Here is a 23536-nt window from a genome sequence, read left to right as displayed (position 1 = left end):
GACGGCGGCAGCAGCAGCAGCAGCAGCAGCCAGACCATTAACGACTCGGCCATCTCCCCACCCTTGCCCTGGCCCGTGGCTCGACTCGACTACCGCTGCCATACCAGACTCAGACTGCACTGCACTGCACTGGTTGTGGTCGCTACTGTATACCACACCTGCCGCACCGCTGTGACGTGTGAGGAGGCCCTATAGGGAAGCACACCTAACCACCACGCTTTTCCCGCACCAGACACTTGACCTGCAAACCTCTCCACACAACCAGCCCGTTTTGCCCGGCGTAGCGAGAACACCAGAGCGAAATAGAAGTCGAGGCCAGAGGGGACCGGGAACAAAGAGGCAAGAGACAGAGACAAGAAAGAAAGAGAAAGAAGAAAGAAAACAGAAGCACAAATAAGGGTTACGGGACACAGACAGAAACACGAGGCAGACGACACGGAGCCTGCAGAAAGTAAGTGACAGGAGCCGGACAAAGCAGAAAAAAGCAGGAAAACAAGACAGGTAGACAGACGGACAGACAGACGGCCAGTCAGTCCAGTCAAAGAGACCGCAGCCGCACAGAGACCACGCAGAGGCCAGAGACAGACCCGAGAAGCCATCACCGCACTGGCTGGCCCCTCCCCTCCGCCTTTGCTGCCCTCTCGCCAGTTACCGCTGCTGTCGTCTCTGAGCCTTTCCTGCGCCTTGGATGCTGCCGCCCTGTCCTGCGTATGCGGCATCCCACTTGCCGACCTGACCTGAGAGATCCACCGCCATCCCTCTTCTGTGAGAAGAGGCATGAGGCATGCCACGCCAGAGCTACTCGGCCGAAAAGAGAGCCCTGTTCTCGCCCTCTCTCCCCATCCCGGCTTCTTCTTCCTCAACCACAACCTCGACTGAGACTCCGTCTCCCACCTCGACGGCCTCCTGGACGCGTCGACTGGAGCTGCCCACCGGACCCTTGACTCATTGGACCGTCGATGCTACCGACCCGACCGCTGCGAGAAATGGACGAGTGACGGTCAGCACCTCGCAAGATCGATATGCGCATGCCAAAAGCGCAATGGCAGCACGCCGCTCTAGCTATCCGTTCTCTTCCCCGAATCCCACTGCAGACTCGACTCCTTCCAGGCCCTCGGTCTCGCGGCGTATAACTGATGTGAATGGCCGGGGTGCCAATGATGATGACCACCAGGACCAGGACCAGGACCAGGAACACAGCCAGAACCAGAGCCAGAGCCAGAGCCGGGACAATGTCGATGTCAATCTCCGTGTCGATACCAATGCCAATGCCAATGTCAATGCTTACATCAGTGCCAATCTCAACACCAATGTCGATGACGATGACGACGATAGCCACGACTGTTCGCCCACTGCTCTACGTTCCTCTGTAGCCAACGGTTCCTCAGAAGGTGAGACGCCAACGGCTGAGGCACAAGCCCAATCGCAGCAGAAGCTTGTTGAATATCGGGGAAAGTTGATCCGCGATCTGGAGCTGCGGGACCTCTCCGCTCACGAACTGCACCTGGGCCAGCCCGATAAGGCCCGCGTGGCACCCATTCTTGAGGATGCAGTCTTGAATTCCCCCTATCCAACCTCTACCTTTACCACCGCGTCGACCGAGTCTGGAAACACAATTCGAGGAGGCATGACCCCGGCACCCATTGCAAGCACTCCATCATACCCTTTCCCTCGGATGACTATGCCGCCTGGAAGCCTTGGCCCGTCAGGTTTTCTTCAATCCGCCACTCAACCATCAGCTGCATCAGGTTCCTCCCGCTCTCCCCAAGTGATAGCCTTTGAACATCGCGGCGTGCTTGATAGAGTCCTATCAGAGACGTCAACCCCGGCTTCGGTTTTGAACTTCCAACCAGGAACCACACCGCAACCCGACAACTTTGACTTCCCCACCCCTAACCTGTATGATCTCTCGTTAATGCTTTCTGCCGAACCAGGCCTCGATGCCTGGTGGAGCACAGTCGTCCAGGTTATGCGAGAAGTGTACAAGGCCGAGCGTGTGACGTTGGCAGTCCCAGCCGATACCACAGACATTGAGAACGTGCCTTGGGGACAAAAGGCTACATACAATGAACATGAGCAGGATGACCTCAGTATGGAATACTTGGCTAGGGGCACCAGTGCTGTACAGAGTACGGATAACGATGCCATCGATGATGTTGTCGCCAGCCCTACAGCTGGCACACCTGTGGACGGACCGAAACGACCTGGTTTCGTAAGCCGTCACTCCTTTACTAGCTTCGAAGAGAATAAAGAGAGGTCGCAGGACGGACTAGTAATGGCGGCACCTCGTCGGCCTACCTACTTGACGAGGAGTCAAACTCACACTGCATCCATCCACACTGCGGCAGCACAGACAAATGACCACGCCAAGCTCAACAAAAGCACCCTTGAGCAGCATGACTACATCGAAGAAGAGCAACAGCAGCAACAGCGAGATATCCCCAGCTGGGAAGCGCCTTTTGCGGCCAAGTACAACGGCCAGGGCAGAGTCCTTCCTGTTCTCCAAGCTCTTGATTATGAGGCTGACCCTCTAATTGACAACACTGGCGTCATGAGAGTGTTGGAGCGCGGGCGACCTGTTGCCTTGACAAGGAATTATCCTTACTTGGCGCCAGCGACTCCGTCTGTACCACCGACGGGACAGGCGGGAGTCCTCAGGTCTGGCCCAAGGACGCCCGGCCAAGAGCTGCCAAAGAAACCTAAGAATAAGAGATCCGACTCTGCAACCAAGCTGACGTCCTTCTTTTCCGGCGCCACAGGTGCCCGTTCCTCCATCAGAGCTAAGGTTCATTTTGGCGACACCATACTAGATGACGACAGCCCAAGGCCGCCCACTCCAAAATATGAAGAGTATGAACAAACCCCTCCGTCGCCGTGGTCGCAGTCTCCGGCACCGTCACCCGCAGTTAGGCCTGATCCAAAAGAAAACCCCTTCTTCACCGATGCTACCGTTGATGAGGACTCTTTTAACCCCGACCCCACACCGACGGATTACACCACGCTGCGCCCTCCTGAAGCTATTGGCGTTGATCACTCCTGGACGGTTCTGCATATACCCCTTTCAAACGTCTTGGCCTCTAAACTGCAGCCCCATCCCTTTAAGCTTGATGCCACCACGATGCAGCAGAAATCGCATTCGAGAAGCAGCCAATCACCAGAGAGCACCCATCGCCACCATCTTACGGAACCCGAGAGTCAAAAAAGAGACAAGCCCGCTCCAATTGCTATTTTATCCATTCTCAGCCCTGTCATCCCATACCCAGCCAACTTGCGGCACTCGCTAGAGCACCTTGCACCACATCTCGCCACGTCTTTTTCGCTGTGTCGACACTATACCAATCTCGAGACAGAACTTGCCGGGCTCAAGCGAAGAAGACCATCCACGACTGGATTCGGTGCAGTCTCGGCATACGGCCAGTCTGTGGAGAGCGCTGCTTACCTCGCTGCGGACGACGCGGCTGTTTTACAGCAATCGTTGCCTGGGAGCATCACCAGTCCAAGCGACTATTCCGGTATTTCTAAAAGTACGACCGGCTCACCGACGGGCACTCCCGGATGGGATTCAGGGGCTCTGATTTATCTTGCGGAAAGGCGACAGCCTGCGGCCAGTCCGGCGGGCATCTCTCAATCGTCAGGAGGGTATTTCGGCAGCAAGCTTGCGAGGCAGAGCTCACAGCGGTCTCGAGCTGGATCCAAGGAGGATCCTTCGGGAGACGTGCGACCATCTCGCTTGTCTGGCAATAAGGCCCCTCAAACTCCCCAGGCTGCCGTGACGGACACCGACGAGTTGGCAGATAAACACACAGGGAGCTCTGATGAACCTAATCCAAAGGATGTTCACTCCCGAAATAGCCTGGATGGAAGTATTGACCTTGACCCCTTGGTGGGCGATAGATACCTCGAGTCTTTGAAGTTCGACCAGGGTCCGTTGAAACGAAGTCACACTCTTCTGCACAGCTATGGGGCAGACTTCGCTTCGACGTTCCAATCACTTCCCCCCGGCGCCAGCCTACCCGGCCGGCCCCCGCTGTCATCTAACCCAGGCGTTCTGCAGAGAAGCAGCTCATTCATCGCCTCAGCTGCTGACATGCCACCACCTTCTGATAAATTGAAGGGCCTCATACTGGATTCGTTGCCGGCCCAGGTATTCGTTGCGTTACCACAGACGGGTGAAATTGTCTGGGTCAATAGCCGTTACCTGTCCTACCGAGGACAGACAGTGGCAGATCTATCCGCGGATCCTTGGGGTAGCATTCACCCAGACGAGCGCGATGAATATCTCAGCGCCTGGAGCCACTCGCTGCGAACTGGAGAGCAGTTTTCTAGTACGGTAAGAATTAAGAGGTTTGATGGCGCTTACAGGTGGTTTTACGCTCGTGCTGTAGCTTCCAAAGACAAGCGAGGGACTGTTGTGCAGTTCCTAGGTTCATACCTGGATATTCATGAGCAGCGCATAGCAGAAATCAAAGCAGCCCGCCAACAGGAGGTTGAGGCCTCAGAAGCGAAGCACCGCCTACTAGCCAACCTGATCCCGCAAATCATCTTTACGGCAACGGAGGAGGATGGCGTGACGTTTGCAAATGAGCAGTGGCTGTCTTACACCGGCCAGAGCTTTGATGATGCGCTGCGCCTGGGCTTTATGGATTTTGTTCATCCGGAGGACTTGGCCAGGTGCCGCATTCCTGCTACGCAGCCCGCGTCTTCACCATCGTCGTCAAACCGAAAGGACAACGGGAGCTCCAGCGCTAGTGACGCCACAAACACACCCACCGGCGTAACAAAGGAGCATTCGGCGGAGCCTCTGGGCCATGGGCGAAAATCAAGCAAGCAATTTGGCTCCGGCAAGGACGCAGGCTATCAGCTTGCCAATCCCGAGATAGCAGAGCTCGCCAAAAAGGGCGTCATCAAAGTGGGAACAGACTCCAATGGCAGACTATCCTACACGACGGAAGTCCGACTGCGTTCAAAGACTGGAGAGTATCGGTGGCATCTCATTCGCTGTGTTGAGATTGACACTATCGACTTTGGCAGCGGCGCAAGTTCCTACTTTGGCTCTGCCACCGATATAAACGACCACAAGCTTCTTGAGGCGAAACTGAAAGAAGCCATGGAATCAAAGGGCCGTTTCTTGAGCAACATGTCTCATGAGATTCGTACACCCCTTATAGGGATATCGGGCATGGTGAGCTTCTTGCAGGATACCACGCTCAATGAAGAGCAGCGTGATTACACCAATACCATCCAGACAAGCGCAAATAGCCTCATCATGATCATCAACGACATCTTGGATTTGTCCAAAGTAGACGCGGGAATGATGAAGCTAAGATACGAATGGTTCCACACTCGTTCGCTCATCGAGGATGTCAACGAACTCGTCTCGACCATGGCCATTTCCAAGCGACTTGAGCTCAACTACCTCGTCGATGCGGATGTCCCAGCATGGGTGAAGGGAGACAAGGTTCGGATCCGCCAGGTTCTACTGAACGTCATTGGAAATGCCATCAAGTTCACGTCGGAAGGGGAAGTTTTTAGCCAGTGCAGAGTATACACTGGGGACGACGCAATAGTAGGAGAAAACGAAATCATGCTCGAGTTTATCATTACCGACACTGGCCGTGGCTTCTCTGAAGAAGAAAAGGCACTCATCTTTAAGCCTTTTAGTCAAATCGACGAGAGCAGCACTAGACAGCACGGTGGCAGTGGACTCGGCCTGGTTATTTCAAGACAGCTTGTTGAGCTCCATGGCGGCAAGATGGAAGGGACAGCAATAATGGGGCAAGGGTCAACTTTCACATTCACGGCTCGTTGCTCGCTTCCTACGCTCGAAGACCGGCCTATAATGCCCAGCAGTCCAGGGTCAACGGCGACAATCGTGCCTCCTACAGCTGCCGAGGCTGAGCAGCGTGCCCATGATGAGATGCTTCCTTCCCATCCAACCCAGCGCGCCCACATCAGGGATGATACAAGCTTCACGAGTGCCGGGTTTACTTCTCCCGGAGGCAATTCAACAGGGAGCTCGAACCAATCCCCTCACTCTGGCCAGTCGCTTGTTACAGATCGGTCGTCCATTACATCGATGAATACGGGGCTGGCTCGTTTCAGCGAGGCTGCTAAAGCTAGCGGTCAAGACCTGTCACAAATGAAGCTTGAGATGCCATCCGACCGGAGCTCAGCGGCGCGGAGTGCAACGCCGGACAAGAAACTGCTCTCTGAAATATTCCGCCCGCCAATGTATCTGATACTGATTATCTGCCCGCAAACACACAGCCGTGAAGCTACTACACAACACATTGAGATGACACTACCAAAAGACGTACCCTATCAGATCACTGCTGTCGCTAGTGTTGAAGAGGCCGAAAATTACATCGGCGGTGATGACCCGATCCGGTTCACTCATATAGTCATCAACCTAGGCGAGGCTGAGGAGGTCATCAGTGTCATGGACCAGATTACAAAGTCTCAGAAGATGGATAGTACAATGATCCTGATTCTCTCGGACTCGGTTCAGCGTCAGGAAGTGATGAAATACTCGTCTGGCACCAAATTCGAGCAGCTTTTCTCGGATAATTTGGTCAACTTCATTTACAAGCCCGTTAAGCCATCGCGCTTTGCAGTCATCTTCGACCCGGATAGAAGACGGGATCTGAGTACCGACTGGAATAGATCCACTGCACAACAAATGCTGGAGAGTCAGAAGGCGAGCTCCCTAGAACTTCAAAAGCGTATGGGTAACAAGGGCTTCAGGGTTCTACTAGTGGAAGATAATCCAGTCAACCAAAAAGTTATGACCAAGTTCCTGATGAAGGTTGCAGTCGATGTGGACATTGCCGTTGACGGAGAGGAGTGTGTCGAAAGAGTCTTTTCGAAACCTCATGAGTACTACTCTCTCATACTGGTGAGTTAATGTGAACTCTTTTGACTTTTGGCATGTCTAAACCGAAAATGCGTTCATTTGGCTAACTTGTATCACAGTGCGATCTCCACATGCCACGCAAAGATGGCTATCAAGCCTGCCGAGAGATTCGGGAATGGGAACTGTCGCGTGGCTATTCTCAGATGCCCATCATTGCACTCTCTGCAAACGTCATGTCGGACGTTCAAGAAAAATGTGCTGCGGCGGGATTCAGCGACTATGTGACGAAGCCTGTGGACTTTATTGATCTCAGCAGGGCCATGTCCAGATTTTTCTAAGCTTCTTTTCTCTCTTCTTCTTGTTGCCATAAAAGGCTTTACTTCTTTTTCACAGCCCGCATTATCTGCTGGGAAATCTTTTGGCAAAGGTTGGCGGCTTTTAGAGGATGTACAAAAAGTTCTTCTCTTGGGCCCCCTTTTCTTCTTATTTCTTCTACTGCATCACCGCCATCATCATCATCACCTTCCTCCTTCTTTCTATCTCTTCATCTTTCTCTCTCGCTCTTCATGACTAATCTGAATAACATTGGAGAGCCGAGCAGTCTTGTGGTATCACGTTCTACAGCAGGCAAAATCATGTTTTGAAGGGCCCTCTTGACGGATTTTTTAGGGCCACTTGAGTCATTCTATGGTTGCTTTTAGGGTGAGATGGAAAGATGGACGGGTTGTATTCTTGTTGTTTTCTTCTTTTTTTCGCCTTTTATTTTTTCTTCTTCTTCATGGAATTTCTTCTCTTCTCTGTTCTTAGCGCTGGCATCAGATTGGCAAGACAGGGGAAAAAGACTAGGGAGGCAATTATTCAGGGCTACGGCTGGGAAAGACTGGGCAAAGGGTTAATTAAATAAAGGACAGGAATGGACGGAGCTCGTTTTTTTTTCTTTAGGATTTTTGTCTTTATTCTTTTTTCAAGGGGTCGGAGCGACCACTTTGTATGCAGGCAAGATGGGGTTTGTGTGTGTGTGTGTGTGTTTTTTTTTCTACTCTGTTCATATTAGGGGATTATATTTCTAGCCTCATCCTCATCCTTCTTCTGTTCTTCCACTCTTCTCTTTCCTTTTTTTTCCACTTCCTGGCCTCGTCGTCTTGCGTGCTGCATGCTTGCTATTGATTTGGTCTTTTGTATTAATCTGACTGTTGACATTGTTGTTTTCGAGAAATAGGACGGGAGAGGAGAAAAAACAAGGGGCCATCCTGTCGTCTTTCCAATACCAGGAGGGCATGGACTTTGGGGTTTCTTTCTATAAACGGATGGCTGAGTGGTGGGGGAAAAAACAAGGGTGAAGAAGAAAACTTTTTTGACATTTTTTGCTGGGTTCACACCAGCTTCTTGAGAAATTTCGCGACATTTTCATGCGCTTTAGGTAGGGGAAAGGGTATTTTAATGGGGATACCATGGCGACAGACGGCCGAGAAGTGAAAACGCTGTTGTTAGCAAATTAGCCATAGGAAGAGATATAGTTAATAAAGTTGATATCCGTTCCAAAACTGCCCCAGCACCTCAAGATGATGTAATATCGATATATTCCATAATCCATCTAACAGTAAAGCCAACGCTTTTGTTTCCCAACTTATAACATCCAGACAATCCAGTCTATATAGGTATCAAATCACCCCAAACAAAACAGTACCAAAGTCGCTTCGTCTGTCACGCTTATCCAGCCCAATGCAACGACAATTTTTCTTTTCAGAATACGCTTCCCATGATACTTTTATCCTCCTTTTCGACCTCGTCTAGATCCTCCGCCTCGGGCTCATGGTCCGCTGCGCTGGCATCTGGCCCAGGCTCATCTCCAAGGCGGTTAGCCAGTGCGCTGCCAGATTTAATTCGAGAATCTAGGGACGCCATACGGGTGCGACGAGCAGTCTCATCGTCCGATGCCTCGGTGTCACTACCCGCAATCGAGGGGTGACCTGAGTACGTGCCGCCGGCATCCCGTCCGACGTGTAAATGAGCAGCTTTGATGTGGCGTATTCGATCCTCCGCGGTGATAAAGGACGGTGTGCCGTCAGGAGAGGAAACAATCTCGTCAAGAGCCCGAGCCGCTTCGATGTTAACTTTCTTCTTGGTTTCCTTTGGAGATTCTTCGTTGTCGCCCTCATCAGAGCTGTTCGATATGTGGCGTTGCTGTCTCCTTGCGGCGAGATTCGTGGCAGAACCCTTTTCCTCGTGCCGTGGCACATGTGCCGCCCTCTGATGGCTGTTGTAATGAGCAGCATGGTTGCAGCCATTCGGGCAGCCTCCCCACCGACGTACGGCAACGAAGCTCTGAGTGTGTTGAAGCTTGAAATCATCCTTGGCATCCTTAGCATCCTTGGAGTCCTTGGAGTCCTTGGAATCCTTGGAGCTCTCGCCACTCTTGTCCTCGTCGTCCTTTTCCTTGTCTTTAATGGCTTGTGTCCTCTCCCTCCGCAGCTCGGACCAAGTGCGTAGCTTGTTCTCCAGATGATACTTGCCATTATCTTGTTTGCGCATAATGAGAAACTCGCAATGGTTAATGTTTCGAAGGTCCTCAAAATACTCGACAGAAAAGTGATACCACTTCATGAGGAATACACGAGACATGAGGCCGTGAGTAACTATACGTTGTTCGTTAGAGATGGAATCACGGCGAGAATGCCATGGGAGGAAGCTCACCTAGGACACACACGCTGGCAAAGTCGTCCTCGCCAAACTGGCGCCACAGACTCTCGTTGAAGCCGCTAACCCGGTCGTAGGCATCCGCAGCACTCTCTCCGTCGGGGATGCGGTAGAAGAAGTGGCCATAGTCGGCCCTCTCCTGCCACATGCGCTCCATCTCGGTGCTGCAAGGCTGGAAGTTGCCAAAATCCTGCTCCCGGAGACGAGGCTCCTCGTAGACCTTGATGCTGGATCGACGGTAGGGCGAGGGTTCGGGGTCGTCCGACGTCAAAGTGGCCAAGATGCCCTCTGTGGTCTCTCGTGTGCGACGATACGGCGAGGTGAAGAAGTGGAGGGTGTCGTCCGGGCGGAGCAGCTTGCGCAGGCGGCGGCCAGCCTCGTGGGCCTGAGCCCAGCCATCTTGCGTGAGCTTGACGCGGTGATCGGGGATTGTCTGGTGTATCTCGCGGTTCTCTGGGCGCAGGCGGTCAGTTATGTCTGGTCAAAGGGCATCGAGGAAAACGGGGAGAAGGGCTTACTGTTGCCCTCGGATTGGGCATGGCGGATAAGGATAATCAGCCGCGGCTTTGCCATGGTCGCTATGCGCACGTGCGGGTATCAAGTAAGATGCTGAGGCTCAAGATGGGAAGTTCGAATCGATCGATCGATCCGCGGGACAGGCAGATATTAATAGATGGTGGTGGGGTGGATGGTGTGTTTTGTAAGCGTTGGTGGGATGATAGTTTGGATGTTGCTGTGTTTCGAACTACTGGCGTCAAACACCCCTTGTCCCGAAACCGGCTCACGGGGAATATCAGGGCTGGCGGAGGAGGAGAGAGAAGATGGAGTTGAGGGAGATGAGATGAAACAAAAGAGAGCCAGAGCTTGGAAAATGGCGAGTTGAGTTGTTTAAAGCGACAGAGAGGCTGCCTTGGGCTAGATGAATGGTTGGGGAGATGGGATGGGCAGCATTCAAGGTGGCGGGCGGCAACCGGCTGTTAGTAAGGCTGAGATACCTGTACCTGTACCTGTACATATCCATTACCTGTACCGGTAGGTGCCGGTACGATTTACAGGTACCGGCCACTATAAACCCGCTGAGAGCCGGCAGTGTCTGGCGGTAGATGAACCACAAGTGCGTTAATGGAATCAAATCAAGATTAGCATGCACCTCGTGCAAACTATAATCCATGTTTCCGCCGCCTGACCTGCGAAGATTTTGCCTCAAGTGGCTCGGTTAGTGCTCCCTTGAAGCTGTATCTGAGATGATGAATTGCTTAGAAAGCTGCCGGAAGGAGAGCAGGAGGCGGATCGTTGTGGCGCAGTTTGTGATGGAAGTTTCGAGGCTGTAGCAGGACATCATATAATCCTGGCCTACGGAGCACAGAGCACAGAGCACAGATATGTAGCAGATGATACTCTAGCATATGCGGCGTAATATTCTCTTGTCAAGAGATCTTCTCATCGTCGGTATATATTAAACGGCCCAATATACTCGTAGGCCTGGAATGAACCTGGAATGGCCTACCCAAGACCTCGGCTTCTGGCGTCCATCTACGGTCGCTGCCCCTCCTTATAAGGCTCAACTCCCTGTAACCTATACTTGGTTTAGTGCCTCTAGCAGCCCATCCATCGGCATTGGTAGAAGCCGTCATGGCTGCCTGTAGTTAGTTGTGATTTTTTTCTCTACCTCTGCCTGCTCTCACCAGACAAACGACATTTACAACCTGCATCGCCAATTCGCTCTCCGTCGCCTCACAAACTCGTCCACAGTCTGTTTGAACACACAGCATACCATTGAGCTCCGAAAACAAACTCCCGCTTCTCTTTCCACAGCTACTTTCCCCTTGGTCGCATCGCGTCGCAAGCATCACCAACCAGCTTCAAAGCCCATCAAAACCACCACCACCCCTTCTTCACACGACCAAAGAAACACCAGCCCACCATGTCCGCCGAAGGCCCCGAGTCAATCCCCACCTCTGCCGACCCTCGCTCCAAGCGCCCAACCAAGCGACGCGCCCTCACCCCCGTGTCCGCCCAAGCCGCCTCCGTCGACGCCCTCTTCGCGAAGCCCGACCAGGAGATCCGCATGCCCTCCTCCTCCGCCCTCGTCCCCGGCAGCAAGCGCCCGCCGCCCCCCGAAATCGTCACAAACGTTCAGGGCTCCAGCGCCGGCGCCGGCTCCGGCGAGTTCCACGTCTACAAGGCCGCCCGCAGGCGCGAGTACGAGCGCCTGAGGGAGATGGACGACGAGGTCAGGCGGGAGCGCGACCAGGTCGACTTTGAAAAGGACAAGGCTGAGAAGCTGCGCAAGGACGAGGAGAAGACGAGGAAGAATCGCGAGAAGAGGGACAAGGCTAAAGCCCGAAAGGCGAACAAGGGCAAAGGTGGAGGGAACGGCGACAACGCAAAAGGACCCAATGGCGATGGCAATAAGACATCGGCGCCTGGAACGGATGATGCCTCTCAAGAAAACAGGAAACCCAACACGGGCGAGAGTGGAGCCGTTAAAAATGACAATGAGAAAGCTACCACCGCTTCCACAGAACCCGTGGGCCTCGTCATTCACGATGACGACTGATGAAAGAAAGTTGGAGAGGGACAGGGGAAGAACGCAAAACAAGGCTGGAGATGTGACCGAAGAGTCTTCTTTTATCGCCTTCAAACACAGTCGGTGATATTGTAACAATATACTAGATAGAAGCAGTGATACCCGTATAGAATGCCATTTCATAGATCTATGTGTCGCCTCTTTCAGCGGCCCTTAGTTTAATACCAATGTCTATTTTGAAAATTTTCGTTTCTCCCCTTAGATTCGTCTGGAAATGCTCCCACCTCAATCCCAACAAGCGTTGGAACAGGATTTGGCCCTTCCAAGCAAACCCGACATGCTATCCTCCCTGATCATGGCTTCCCGGGGCATCGTTTACGTCTTCAATCCTCAACCCTTGCACAAAACTCCCACTCGTTTAGTCGTCACCACCTCCAACTCCAGGGGCGCCACCCTGCTGCATCTTCTTGGCACTGCAGATATCGTCTACTCTTAGTAACAAACAGGCGGCCTAGGGATCACTCAAAGTTAGCTTAGGCTCTTTTTTTGGGGGCAAAGGTTTTAAAGGGCGACCCAACAACATACCTCAATAGCAGTCTTCAGACTCTGCAGCTTAATAGCTTCGGGCTCCCACACGTTATACTCGGTCATATCCGCAATTGCACCAGTATCACCGTTGACGCCCCATGAGCTCTTGCCCTCGGCTTGCTTGGCGCGAAGCTCTGTCAACACACGAACCGGGCTCTTGCCGGCATTCTGCACCAGTGTCCTGGGGATCACCTCAAGAGCATCAGCAACCGCCTTGTACGGCCACTGCTGGACACCCTCGACACCCTTGGCCTTCTGGGCCAGCCGGACGGAGACGGCCATCTCGGTAGCACCACCTCCAGGTGATAGTCGGGGGTGGAACATGACGTTTCGGGCAACGCCCATGGCGTCCTGGAGGTTTCGCTCAATCTCGTTGAGGACGTCTTTGGAGGGACCGCGAAGCAGGATTGTGCAGGCCTTGGGGTCCTGGCACTGTGTGAGGAATGTGAAGTACTCGTCGCCAATCTTCTCAATGTCAAACAGACCGCATCGAGTGCCGACATCTGACTCTTGGAGATCCTCCACTCTGTTGACGATGGTTGCACCCGTAGCGCGAGCTATTCTGTTGTTGTCCGTCTTGCGCACTCGGCGGAGGGCGGTGACATTGGCCTTCATGAGGTAGTGCTGGGCCAGATCTGAGGGCAAAGTTAGCTATGAGGTCATTGACTAACAGAGTCGTGTAATAGCACTCACCAGAAACACCCTTTTCAGTAATGACCAGATCAGGTCGAACAGACAGGATGGTATCGCACATCATCTTGATCTGCTCCTCCTCGATCTGCAGAATTCGGTTCCAGTCCTCCTCCTTTGTGATCTCAATGTTGGTCTGGGATTCACCCTTCTTGTACTCCAAGGGGCAATCCAGCAGGACAATTCGGGGGTTTTCGATGCGTCGTCGCATCTTGGGGTGCGTGATATCCTTGTTCAACATGAGTCCATCCAAAACCCTGCTATCCTCAATCTCGCCACCAGGAACCTTCTCGATACGGGCATATCGCTTGATGTCCACCTCAGTCTTGCCATTGCCGGCTTCCCATGTAACGGTTCGCACAGCCTTGAGAGCAAGAGAGCACATCTGATCCATCCATCGAGAGACGAACTTGGTGCCGATCGAGGAGGAGATGAGCTGGGCCATGGCCTTGTCGTCATTAACATCGATCGGTAGGGAGATCTCGTCGATAATGTCGATGGCATCCTTCAGGGCACGCTTGAAGGCAGAAATGATGACGACGGGGTGGATATTACGCTCGAGTTGAGGGAGGGCCTGTGCCAGGATTTCTCCGGCTAAGTCAAAGTCAGAACCAAACTTCTTTCTCATCTCTCGAGTCTCCCCCTTTTTTTGGCCCCTCCCCCTCTATTCGTTGGGCCATCCTTTGCAGCAGGTGGGAGAAAAGGAAGCAGACATACCCAGGATAATGACTGTGGTGGTACCATCGCCGACCTCTTCATCCTGTGTCCGGCTGAGCTCGATCATGCTCTTGGCAGCAGGGTGGGAAACTTCGATTTCTCGGAGAATGGCGTGGCCATCGTTGGTCAGGACGATACCGCCCATGGGGTCGAGCAGCATCTTCAGCATGGCCTTGGGGCCGAGACATGATCGAATGATATCGGCAACACTGGAGTAGAGAAAAGGAAAGTCAGCTAGTTTTATTCGGTTTGGTCCAGCTGGCGGATGCATCAACCCACGTTTTGGCGGCAGCAATGTTGGACAACTGAGCTCTCCGTCCGGTCTGTCTCTCACCAGCATTGGTGTCTGCGAGTAATGCGTCAGCTTGTAATCACCGGGACCAACGTCCATCTCGGCCCGCGTGTCGAGAAGAAGCCACCGCCTCTCTCCTGATAGAATAGCAAGGTGGGCATTGGGTATACGCACTCATAACCAACACAGGGGCCTGCATGGTGGGCTATTTGCTTCGCGCTCGGCGGCTCGCAACGGGAGGGAAAGAGGCTGTGAGGGGGTGAAACACAAAGACAGCACCTGAAAGGAGCTTTAGGTCAGACTGGACGCGCCTCCAAGAGCAGCTTTAGGGAGTCAGGCCGGGAGTAGCTTTTGGGGATGTGCAAAGTGGTGGTTTGGAGGGGCGCACACTAGAAAAGTTCCCACGATGCCTGGCGGGCTTTGGTGGGGAGGCTGCAGTTGGCCAGCTAGAAGGTTCACTTAGGCGGTAGCTGCCAGCGCCTGGTCTGGTGCAATGTTAACCCGGCCCGCAATAGGGAAAAAAAGATGGAGGTACATGTACTTGGTACGCGTGCCCCACGCAGGACTCTTTTGGTGGCTTTGCGATTATACTGATGCCTGGGCAGCTTTACTGAGCCACAAGAATGGGAACAAGAATTGACAAGGAGGAAGAATTAAGGGGTTTATATATAATATCTCGAGGCGGCCTATCTCTAATACCAACCACCTAGGTAGGCAATGAATAGGTAAGTAGGCAGTAGACATCATGATAGGAGACGGAGGTACCCCGTGATGCTCCCTCCAAAGTACCGGTACTTGGAGCCTCTCCTTGGACTCCAATCTGGCATTTGTCATCGACAGCCTGAGTGTCATCAGCCAATCAGAGGCGACAGCAGCTCCTCCATTTGCCCAACCAGGCATTCTCCCTGGCTTGTAAATGGACACAAGTAATGCGTTATTGAAAGCCGTCTCAAGTTGCAGTGGTTGCAAGCAGAATTCTAGACGACCATGGTGGCATCTCATGATATCACAGCAGCATGTTTCAGGTGGCATCCAAAGCTCCTTGTCTGCTTCCCGTATCCCTCCCTGGCTTTGATCAGCTGGACATGCGTCGAGCAGGAGTAAGCAGCAACAATTCGTCTTTTGGCACTGTCGGTCCGAAGATTCCGTTCCTTTGTGTTCTCTCCTGTGTTAGCTCTCTCATCGATGGAGCTGTGTAGAGCTGGTTCGGTGTTGAGGCGGGGAATGCCCACACACGTAACTCTCTACTGAGACACCTACGTCCATAGAATTAGATGGACAGGTCGCCTCTAACGCAGTCTACTTGTACACATTCCATTCCATTCGTTTCTATTTTTAGTCATTGATATGAACTGTCAACTAGATATACATAATAAGTCTCGGCATGCGATTTCTCGAAACATCATCTGGTCACTTGATGTTCCACAATGGCATTGGAATACGGATTCACACATCAGCAGAAACTTACGGGTAGATCAGCTCACAGTGAGAACTGCTGCGTTTACGATACAGGCCGTACTAGACAATCGACAAACTCAGAGTGAGGACCTTCTAGTTTCGGGTCATCTTTTATGGGTAGCGATTACTACCGTCAAGCTACACCACATCGTTAGAAAGCAAAATGATTAATTCAGATCCCTAATCTCTAGAGAAAATCACAAGACAAAACAAAACACTAGCTATCCATGCCCATCCAGCAGTACCACACATTTAAGAAGAAAGAAAGAAAAAGAAGAAGAAGAAAGAAAGCTAATAGTCGTCTGACTTGATTTCATTCTTGAGGTTCGAAGACCTCCCCTCGCCGCTCAATCTCTTCGCCTTGCGAGGCGTCTGAGCCTCAGTGCTCTTCCCTGACTGTGTTATTCCCTCGGGCTGCTGAGGGGCCACATGAATCCACTTAGCATCAATCCCCGAAAGTGCGTAGACGAGACACGAGTCCGTCTTCATGGCCTCTTGTACCCTCTCCCACTGCATCTCGTCGGCGTCCGTCCTGAATCCGAACCACATCGAATCGACATCGCCACTTTTCTTCGATGATGCTATACTAGGCACCCCATCCCGGCTGTAGCGAAATGCCAGCGCCCTTCTCCGCTGAGAATTTTGTGTGTCCTGCCGCACGCTATGTGGAATTGTAATGTCCATAATGTAGTCCCCGTGCGTCTCTTTCTCAGGGGCGGGATACAAGCTCCAGGCATCTTCCAGTGTCTCTATTTGAGACTTTGGGATCGCGATGATGACCCAGGCTTCGCATTCTCCTTCTTCTTCCTTGGATACATCTGGTGCTGGATGGTGCTTCAGCTCGTAGGCTGCTAGTGGTCTGCAGATTTTGAGCCACATCCAAGTCGTTATATGGCCGAATTGGTCAGGTCTTGTAATTAATTGCTATTAGTCAGGTTCAACAGCATCATCCACATTTAATACTTACACATCAGACTCATATAGTGTGATATTCCCCCTTTTGGCATGGAGAACCAAATTGTCTGCTGGCTCAACGATAGGCTCCCGCGGCACAGATCCAAGGGGCTCCCCCTTGAGGTCGCTATGCCTCTTGATTGTCATGAAGCCGCAAAAGTCTATCTGCAGCTTTCTATAGCCGTGTTCACGACAAGCAGATTGGAGAAACAGTCGCAATCTGTCTCTTGGCTCTTGTTCGCCTGAAATCTCCACCGGGGGCGCAAACGGATGGTCATTTGCTAGCCTCAAGACTGCCTGCAGTCTCCGACTTGTATCTCGTCTATATTCTCAACACGTTAGCGTCCATTTTCCTCTTATGTGAGTTTATATCTGCATTTGTTTACCTTTGAATCATTCTCTGCTCAAAATGGTCGGTGAGAATTTCTCTTCGTTGGTCTAAATCCTCTGCCCAGAGCCCCTCTTCCACCTCTCTTGGAAGCATCACCACAGACCCGGGTGCATCATTTAAACTCCGGTTAATGCTTGGATTCACACGGAATGCTTCGTCTATAATTTGTTGTAAGCTAGCTACTGGAGCATAGCTTGGTTGGTTGTGGGCTGCCTTCTGCTGCTGCCTCCTAGCGAAGCCGAAAGACACCCCTGCGAAGAGCTTTTCTCGCACCGACATCTTCTCCATCTCCCCATCTGTTGGCAGGCGATTCCATCTCTGGCCATTTTCAAGCTTCTTCTTCTTGCCAATAGGGCTATCAGGGTGTTGAGGAGTGGGAGTGCGCTTGGGCATGATGGCAGAAGTCGATGGCTTGGTATTGGGAATATGGGTGAACTATGACAAGGCTCGACTCGATAGCGGGATGATGAAGAAGTGGGAGTTTCGATTTAATTTCCAAAATTGAATGACCTTTAAAACAGGAAGCAAATTGAGAAGTGGGCAGCTGGCAAATCGCCTGTCGATTCACTTTGGCATCAGATTGTGGTGCCGCCAGCGGATTGCCAGCTCGCCAGCTGATTGAGGTGTATAGATATTCTATTTTGTAAAAAGCGTGGTGCCTCAATACCTTGTCAGATATGGTTCAATAAAAGGCCGTGTATACCTAACCCTTGGATCAAATGAGTAGAATTATATTCTAAGATCGTTCGATCGTACGCAGCCAGTCGAGCCAACCTTTGGAGATATGAGCTTCTTGGGGGTAGATAGCGTCCTCTGCTCAAATGTTTCTCTTTAATCTGACAGATCACGCTGAAACCCATCTATGAATACCCTCCATCTATAAACGCCATGGATATTCCCTGAACGGATGATACGTCAACAGAACAGTAGCATCCTACCTGCAAGTACATGTTCTCAGGTGATGTCTCTCTTCTGCATATCGCAACCCAAGAAAGAGTCCCTCCACCTATAGAAGCGAGATTGCATTTTCAGATCCATGGATGGCTTACTCATGGAGAGACATTCTCTGAACAAGCAAGATGAGCCTCTAAGTATGTACCTACATGTCTGTTCACTAGGCCCAGGCCCGCGATTGATTCGAATTGACACTGTTCAAATTGATGAGTAGACGACCCAAATAAATGATAGAATAAATCCTGGAGGAAAAATAAAATTTGTAGCTTTCGCAACTGTTGTTGTTCACTGCAGCAAGCCGTTCCCCAGAGAATGCCAGCTTGTGTAGCCGACATCTCACGCTCCACCACCAGCTCCACGTACTCACACATATTTTAGTAAAAAAAAAAAAAAGACAATTCAAGCATTGCTGGCATTGGATCTCATCCGCTGCTACATGAGAGATACAAACCCATCAGTACAGTCAAGTACCTACCAGGCAAAGCGGGCATGATTTACCATCACACCATCCCAGCCGTGTGATAATGCATGTCCCAGCCACAACTGTAGGCAGCATCACGGATTACGATTACAACCAACAGCCTTTATATGTACAATGCAAGGGAGAATTGCGAAAATATCAGCGTGATGCTGCCCCGCCGGCCAGCCGTGATCAGACAATCCCAGCCTTCTCAGCTTCATGCACACTCCCCTCCATCATGATCGGCCTCCCTAGGCCCGGGTCTCTCCCGTCTTTCCGAATACCTGGTATCCGTGGCAATTACCCTTAGACATGTCTCCCGACGTCTCACATCTCCGCGCGTTAGTACGATTCTGGCAGGCTCGAGAGCCTTGTTGCTGTCATGTGCTTGGTTCTTCGTACGAGTGAGTACTGCCGTAGTATAACTTTGGTGCATATGCATACAAAGTCCTATCAGCCGCACCAGTCTACGGCTACAGTTTTCACTGTTGGTCATAGGGGAAAAGCTGGGAACAGACTGCTGGCATTTTCGGCTTCATGAACTTCACGTTGGTAGGAGATGTTTATAGCATAGATACTGCGTGTACTTGTATCGAACTATCAAAAGGACAGAGAAGCATGGTACAATGAATGAGTGACAAGACTAGGATGATAAATTAGCAAATGAACGGCAGTGAAGAGAGAATGAATCGAGCTGAAAACTAAAAAGTATAGCAGCCCTCCTCATCTACCTCGAGCAAGACGATAAATCCCATGCAAGCCCCTGTGACAAAAGCAAAAACAACACAGCAGAAAAAGCAAAGAGCAGCAAATAAAACACAACTATCCAAATCGAACGACTAGATCCTCTGCAAATTCCCACTTCCGGCCCTCTCCATTCGAAATTGGGGGCCTGAACAGTGCACACCGCTTCGTGCCTTCATCCTTGTCCTTATCCTCAATTGTCCTGGGAGCCCTCATCGGCAACGGTAGATTCCTCTCGGCTAGGGTTGTCATAATAGTAAGGCGAATTGCCAAAGTTACCCATAGTATAAGAGCCCCCATTGTAAACCGGATAGGCAAGCGGCATAGTGTAATAGTGCATTCGCATAGTGTTCTGCAGGCTCATGCTAAGCATGAAGTGGGCAAGAGCCAAATAATCATCATTCGCCAACCCCTCTGTGCCGTCTGCGTGGCCAACAGCGTCGGCTTCGCTCCGATTGAAGCTGCCAGTGCGACGGCGTCGTGGAGTGGCGGCCTGGTATGGCGATGGGATCTGCCTCGGTGTCGCTCTCTGGCCTCGACTCCCCCCGTTTAAGCTTGCTCTCCGGTTGGAGCGTGGCCGCAGTGGGTTGGTCTCTCTAACCCTAATCTCTAGAGGTTCGGTTTCGTTTCGGCCATCAATGATTAAACATCGCTCTTTAAATGGTTCGTTTTCCATGTATGCTAAATGGCCCCAGGTTAGCGTCCCATCATCAGGTCAAGATGCCATTACCAGAGCTCTTTTGGGGGGTTTACCAAGCGCTGTTGTAAAATTCTCCTTGCCCTTGAGGCGGATCCATCCCGAACTGCTCAAAGGAAATATTTCGACATAATCAACAGGGCAAGATGTTGAAACCCAATCTTTTATCCCTTGCCAGGTCGAATGAAATGGCAACTATTCGCCACCATGTTAGCAGAAAGTCAAGACTTGGGATGTAGAATAGGGCACGTAGGGTCAACTCCGCTGAGTGACGAACATTGCAAAAGGTAATGTAATAGTCCCCAGTCTCGTCGCCTGCTCCAACGCGTATCATAGATGTCGGAGAGTTCACGTTTCTCGGCATGATGAGAGATAAGAAGGGGAGATATAAAGGTTCTGTATCGATGCGGACGAGAGGATAAAGTTGAACTTTTATGGTCTTCACCTCGGGGAGCAGCAGCGGTATTTATAGAGAAAGTAGCCCACATACAGACGAAAACCTCTGGTAGCAGCACGGGCAGTAGGCTACATTCATCATATCTTAGCCTGGAGAAGGTCGCTTGCTGTATGTTTGCTCCAACACCAGGCTAGCAGCCAGCTATTGGCAGCCAAACACATCTCACATCACCTACTTGTCTCTCCTTCTCCATCTAACCACCAGTTAAAGCTCGTAAAGGCCGTGGGCTCCATCTGGTTGCCGATGCGACACCGAGAAATCGGCCGCAGTCAGTCTGCGCTCTCCGACGCAGCGCTCCGACCGTGAACGCCATACCCTCGGATTTGGGCCACTGTCTCAAATGACGACGCTGGGCTCTCCTATGCTCATATACGTGATCTAGAACATCCAGACCTGAAATTCAGGGGGTTGGGCTATCATACGCTCACACTATGGCGTATTTGCATAAACATTGGGACATCGCCTGCACGAGGCACAGCAGGCTATCTCAGCTTGTGCAAGAACGCGAAGAAGAAGAGTAGAAACTCGGGACAACCAAGAGTACAAACGTGATGGAAGTACTATCTTTGTACGGCGGTCGTTGGTTTTAGTGGCTAAATAGTTGATATCGGCAGACTGGACTGCCTGGAGTGCTGAGATGCGGCACTTCATGTTGTTTTTCCTCAAAATTTGACGCGACCACACACCTCATCCTTTGAAACAGGAAATCCCGTCTCCTTTTTTGCCATGCATTTGTTGAGTGGCTTGTTTAGAGCCTGACTTATGACTATCCAGCCTCCTTGGCAGTAAAAAGAAAAGAAAATACAGGAAGCAGAGGCGTTCCTTTTTCTTGTTCCCTCCACCATGCATGTACACAACCCCCTTGCGCCAACATGTCCTTGCAAGGTCTTACAATCATTTGGCACCCATGGCAGCCAAAAACGCCACAGATTAGCTGAACGGAGCCTGATGCAATAGGACATGTGCAATGCATTTTGCCCGTGTGGTGCAGCCGCTTTACAAGTACCGGAGATGCTCCTCGTATATTTCTCATCTAATGATTCCCGATAGTGATGAGGCGTGATTGTGTTGTGTATCAAAGATCATCCATTATTGCTCTTATATGCGATGCAATCTAACTAATTTTAAAGTAAAAGGTATCATCCACGGCCTTTGTTTCATCTGTGTCACTCATGGCATAGTGAGCTGATGTCGGGCTGTCATATTCCATCCCGCCACTGCTGTGGTCTACGGCAGCTTGCTGCCAAGGGTTCGAATCCTGGCCAGCATTAGACGGAGACAGCAAAAGATAGTGCTGCGCATCAGAGACAAACAAGACCGGAAATTCAGTCTCACGGTTGATCCATGAAACTTGTGTTTTGCCCACCGCTCTTCCATCTGGTAAATTGTCCTCTGGCACGAGAGACGTCGGCCCATTAGACAGCGGATCCCAGATGAACGACACTCCACGCTGTGCTGGGTCTTGTGAAGTAACCAAAAGAAGCTCACGGGAGCTCGCATGCCACTGGAAGGAAACAGTAGTGTGAAAGATCAAGACGGCTCGAAGCTCGGCCGCAACAACATCCCAGATCCATAGAGTGCATGGCGAGTCATCCAGTCTTGTTGCCAAGAGGGTCGAGGATGCGTCAAATGCAGCCAATGAGCAGCCAAATTTAGCTTCCGCAGTCGCAGGTTGAGCATCAGTAGCAAGCCCAGGGGGTGACAATACCTGAGTCGCCCTGACGAAAGTGTGGGTGGCTCGCGCTTGTGGAGATTCGGTTTCGATCTTCTCTTGCCATACCTGAGATGAGTTTAGTATCACAAAGATCTCTTGAACATGCTGTGTACATGCTGCAACTCACCTGGAGTGTATCCTTTGGTACTATGGTGGCGGGATGAGGTAACCTCAAGTGCGCTCTCCAGGATGGTGTACGGAGAATAGTGACACCCCTGCTGTAATCTCCAATGGCACACAGTTCTGCATTAGGACTCAGCTGACAGGTTTTGATCCCAAGTTCCAGGTCAGCATCTGGTCCTTTCAAGAGATTAGACGCCGTAATGGTGCGGAAGTGTTCGCCATCAGGCGTGTAAATGAGGAGGCGGTGACCTTGGGCAGCTGATTCCCAGAGAAGAAGCCACTGGCCGTCAGGGGTCCAGGCGATGCCCTGAGCATCGAGCATCTCCGGGCTCCAAGATCTCAGCACTTGCCGATCAACGGGATGATGGAGGCTCACAATATCCCTGCCACCGGAACGAACGAGTAATGCCAAATGCCCGGTTTCTGGACGGAGGGATAGGCCTCGTAATGCAGAGGCGGATTGGTGAAACTTTGGGCTCTCAATCTCAACAGCACCAGAGCGACACACATCGATGACTACAAGTTTTAAACCAGATGCGGACCAGATTAGAAGCTCTGTATCTCGAGCTCCAAACTGAACAAGAGACGGCTTCCCGCCGCACAAAGAGCCATAATTGCGGACTGTTGCGTGAAACTTGGAACCACTAAGCGCCCCAAACAGCTCCAGCTGGTCGGCTGTAGAGATGAGAAACTTGGAGGACGACGGAGCCCACAGCAAAGTAGGCGCATTCGCCGAGCTGCCTGCCGCCGAAGAAGTGTGTGGAGATCCAGATCTGGAGGACAAAATTACGGCGTTAATGACCTGTAGAGTCCCAGTTGAGCGGACAACCACCTCCGAGGACCTGAGGGTTGCAATGAATCGGCCATCTGGACTCGGCTTGCAGTGAGGCGACGCTGTGATATCCGACAATTAGGACCTCATCCGAGCGGCGAGAAGCATTGGGAGTAGTGCGAGTATGCATACATACAATCCAAAGCTACCGGTGAAGCCATTAGAGTGGTCTAGACTGTCTTGAGAGTCGCCCAATGGAGCTGTTGGACGATAGGGTTTCGTATACGAATACAGCAGTGCAGAGAGGGAAGGAGATTGGCCGATGCCACATGGGCGTCTCTCCCTCGCCAAATGCTCGATACGAGTGTCGATAGCAAATGACGATGTAATTGAGTCTTCTCTCTAATTTAGTCGATTTCCTCCGCGTTCCGCCTGTACTCTCCTC

The 23536-nt window shown here is 51.6% G+C and overlaps 8 protein-coding genes across 8 annotated transcripts; 3 read left to right on the top strand and 5 right to left on the bottom strand.

Moving 5' to 3' along the window:
• Nucleotides 1-1042: 1042 nt before the first annotated feature.
• TRIVIDRAFT_39025 (uncharacterized protein) lies at nucleotides 1043-7191 on the top strand (the record flags this gene model as incomplete). The annotated part of the gene is made up of 2 exons (XM_014094182.1): nucleotides 1043-6895; nucleotides 6973-7191. 2 exons carry the CDS (start codon nucleotides 1043-1045, stop codon nucleotides 7189-7191), a joined length of 6072 nt encoding a protein of 2023 aa, XP_013949657.1.
• On the top strand, nucleotides 7158-8393 carry TRIVIDRAFT_187645 (uncharacterized protein; the record flags this gene model as incomplete). Its single annotated transcript, XM_014094181.1, has 1 exon — nucleotides 7158-8393. A coding segment is annotated over one exon (185 nt), but the record flags the coding sequence as incomplete, so codon positions are not given.
• Nucleotides 7159-10430, bottom strand: TRIVIDRAFT_74579 (uncharacterized protein; the record flags this gene model as incomplete). Its single annotated transcript, XM_014094180.1, has 3 exons — nucleotides 7159-9489; nucleotides 9548-10003; nucleotides 10069-10430. 3 exons carry the CDS (start codon nucleotides 10121-10123, stop codon nucleotides 8597-8599), a joined length of 1404 nt encoding a protein of 467 aa, XP_013949655.1.
• Nucleotides 10431-11474: 1044 nt separating this feature from the next.
• On the top strand, nucleotides 11475-12110 carry TRIVIDRAFT_64641 (uncharacterized protein; the record flags this gene model as incomplete). The annotated part of the gene is made up of 1 exon (XM_014094179.1): nucleotides 11475-12110. One exon carries the CDS (start codon nucleotides 11475-11477, stop codon nucleotides 12108-12110), a length of 636 nt encoding a protein of 211 aa, XP_013949654.1.
• Nucleotides 12111-12313: 203 nt separating this feature from the next.
• TRIVIDRAFT_214818 (uncharacterized protein) lies at nucleotides 12314-14739 on the bottom strand (the record flags this gene model as incomplete). Its single annotated transcript, XM_014094178.1, has 6 exons — nucleotides 12314-12591; nucleotides 12666-13303; nucleotides 13362-13952; nucleotides 14076-14284; nucleotides 14355-14421; nucleotides 14542-14739. The coding sequence occupies 6 exons, from the start codon at nucleotides 14564-14566 to the stop codon at nucleotides 12499-12501; spliced, it is 1623 nt and encodes a 540-aa protein (XP_013949653.1).
• A 1377-nt stretch (nucleotides 14740-16116) lies between these two features.
• On the bottom strand, nucleotides 16117-17563 carry TRIVIDRAFT_228485 (uncharacterized protein; the record flags this gene model as incomplete). Its single annotated transcript, XM_014094177.1, has 3 exons — nucleotides 16117-16735; nucleotides 16793-17101; nucleotides 17166-17563. The coding sequence occupies 3 exons, from the start codon at nucleotides 17561-17563 to the stop codon at nucleotides 16117-16119; spliced, it is 1326 nt and encodes a 441-aa protein (XP_013949652.1).
• A 1958-nt stretch (nucleotides 17564-19521) lies between these two features.
• Nucleotides 19522-20389, bottom strand: TRIVIDRAFT_228484 (uncharacterized protein; the record flags this gene model as incomplete). The annotated part of the gene is made up of 3 exons (XM_014094176.1): nucleotides 19522-20009; nucleotides 20082-20220; nucleotides 20303-20389. The coding sequence occupies 3 exons, from the start codon at nucleotides 20387-20389 to the stop codon at nucleotides 19522-19524; spliced, it is 714 nt and encodes a 237-aa protein (XP_013949651.1).
• A 1207-nt stretch (nucleotides 20390-21596) lies between these two features.
• TRIVIDRAFT_228483 (uncharacterized protein) lies at nucleotides 21597-23312 on the bottom strand (the record flags this gene model as incomplete). Its single annotated transcript, XM_014094175.1, has 3 exons — nucleotides 21597-22262; nucleotides 22324-23213; nucleotides 23288-23312. The coding sequence occupies 3 exons, from the start codon at nucleotides 23310-23312 to the stop codon at nucleotides 21597-21599; spliced, it is 1581 nt and encodes a 526-aa protein (XP_013949650.1).
• Nucleotides 23313-23536: the final 224 nt, after the last annotated feature.

This window comes from Trichoderma virens (assembly GCF_000170995.1).
Source record: "Trichoderma virens Gv29-8 chromosome Unknown TRIVIscaffold_92, whole genome shotgun sequence".
Lineage (NCBI taxonomy): Eukaryota > Fungi > Ascomycota > Sordariomycetes > Hypocreales > Hypocreaceae > Trichoderma > Trichoderma virens.
The sequence above is the reverse complement of the archived record's forward strand: the minus strand, read 5'-3'. Positions and strand labels throughout refer to the sequence as shown.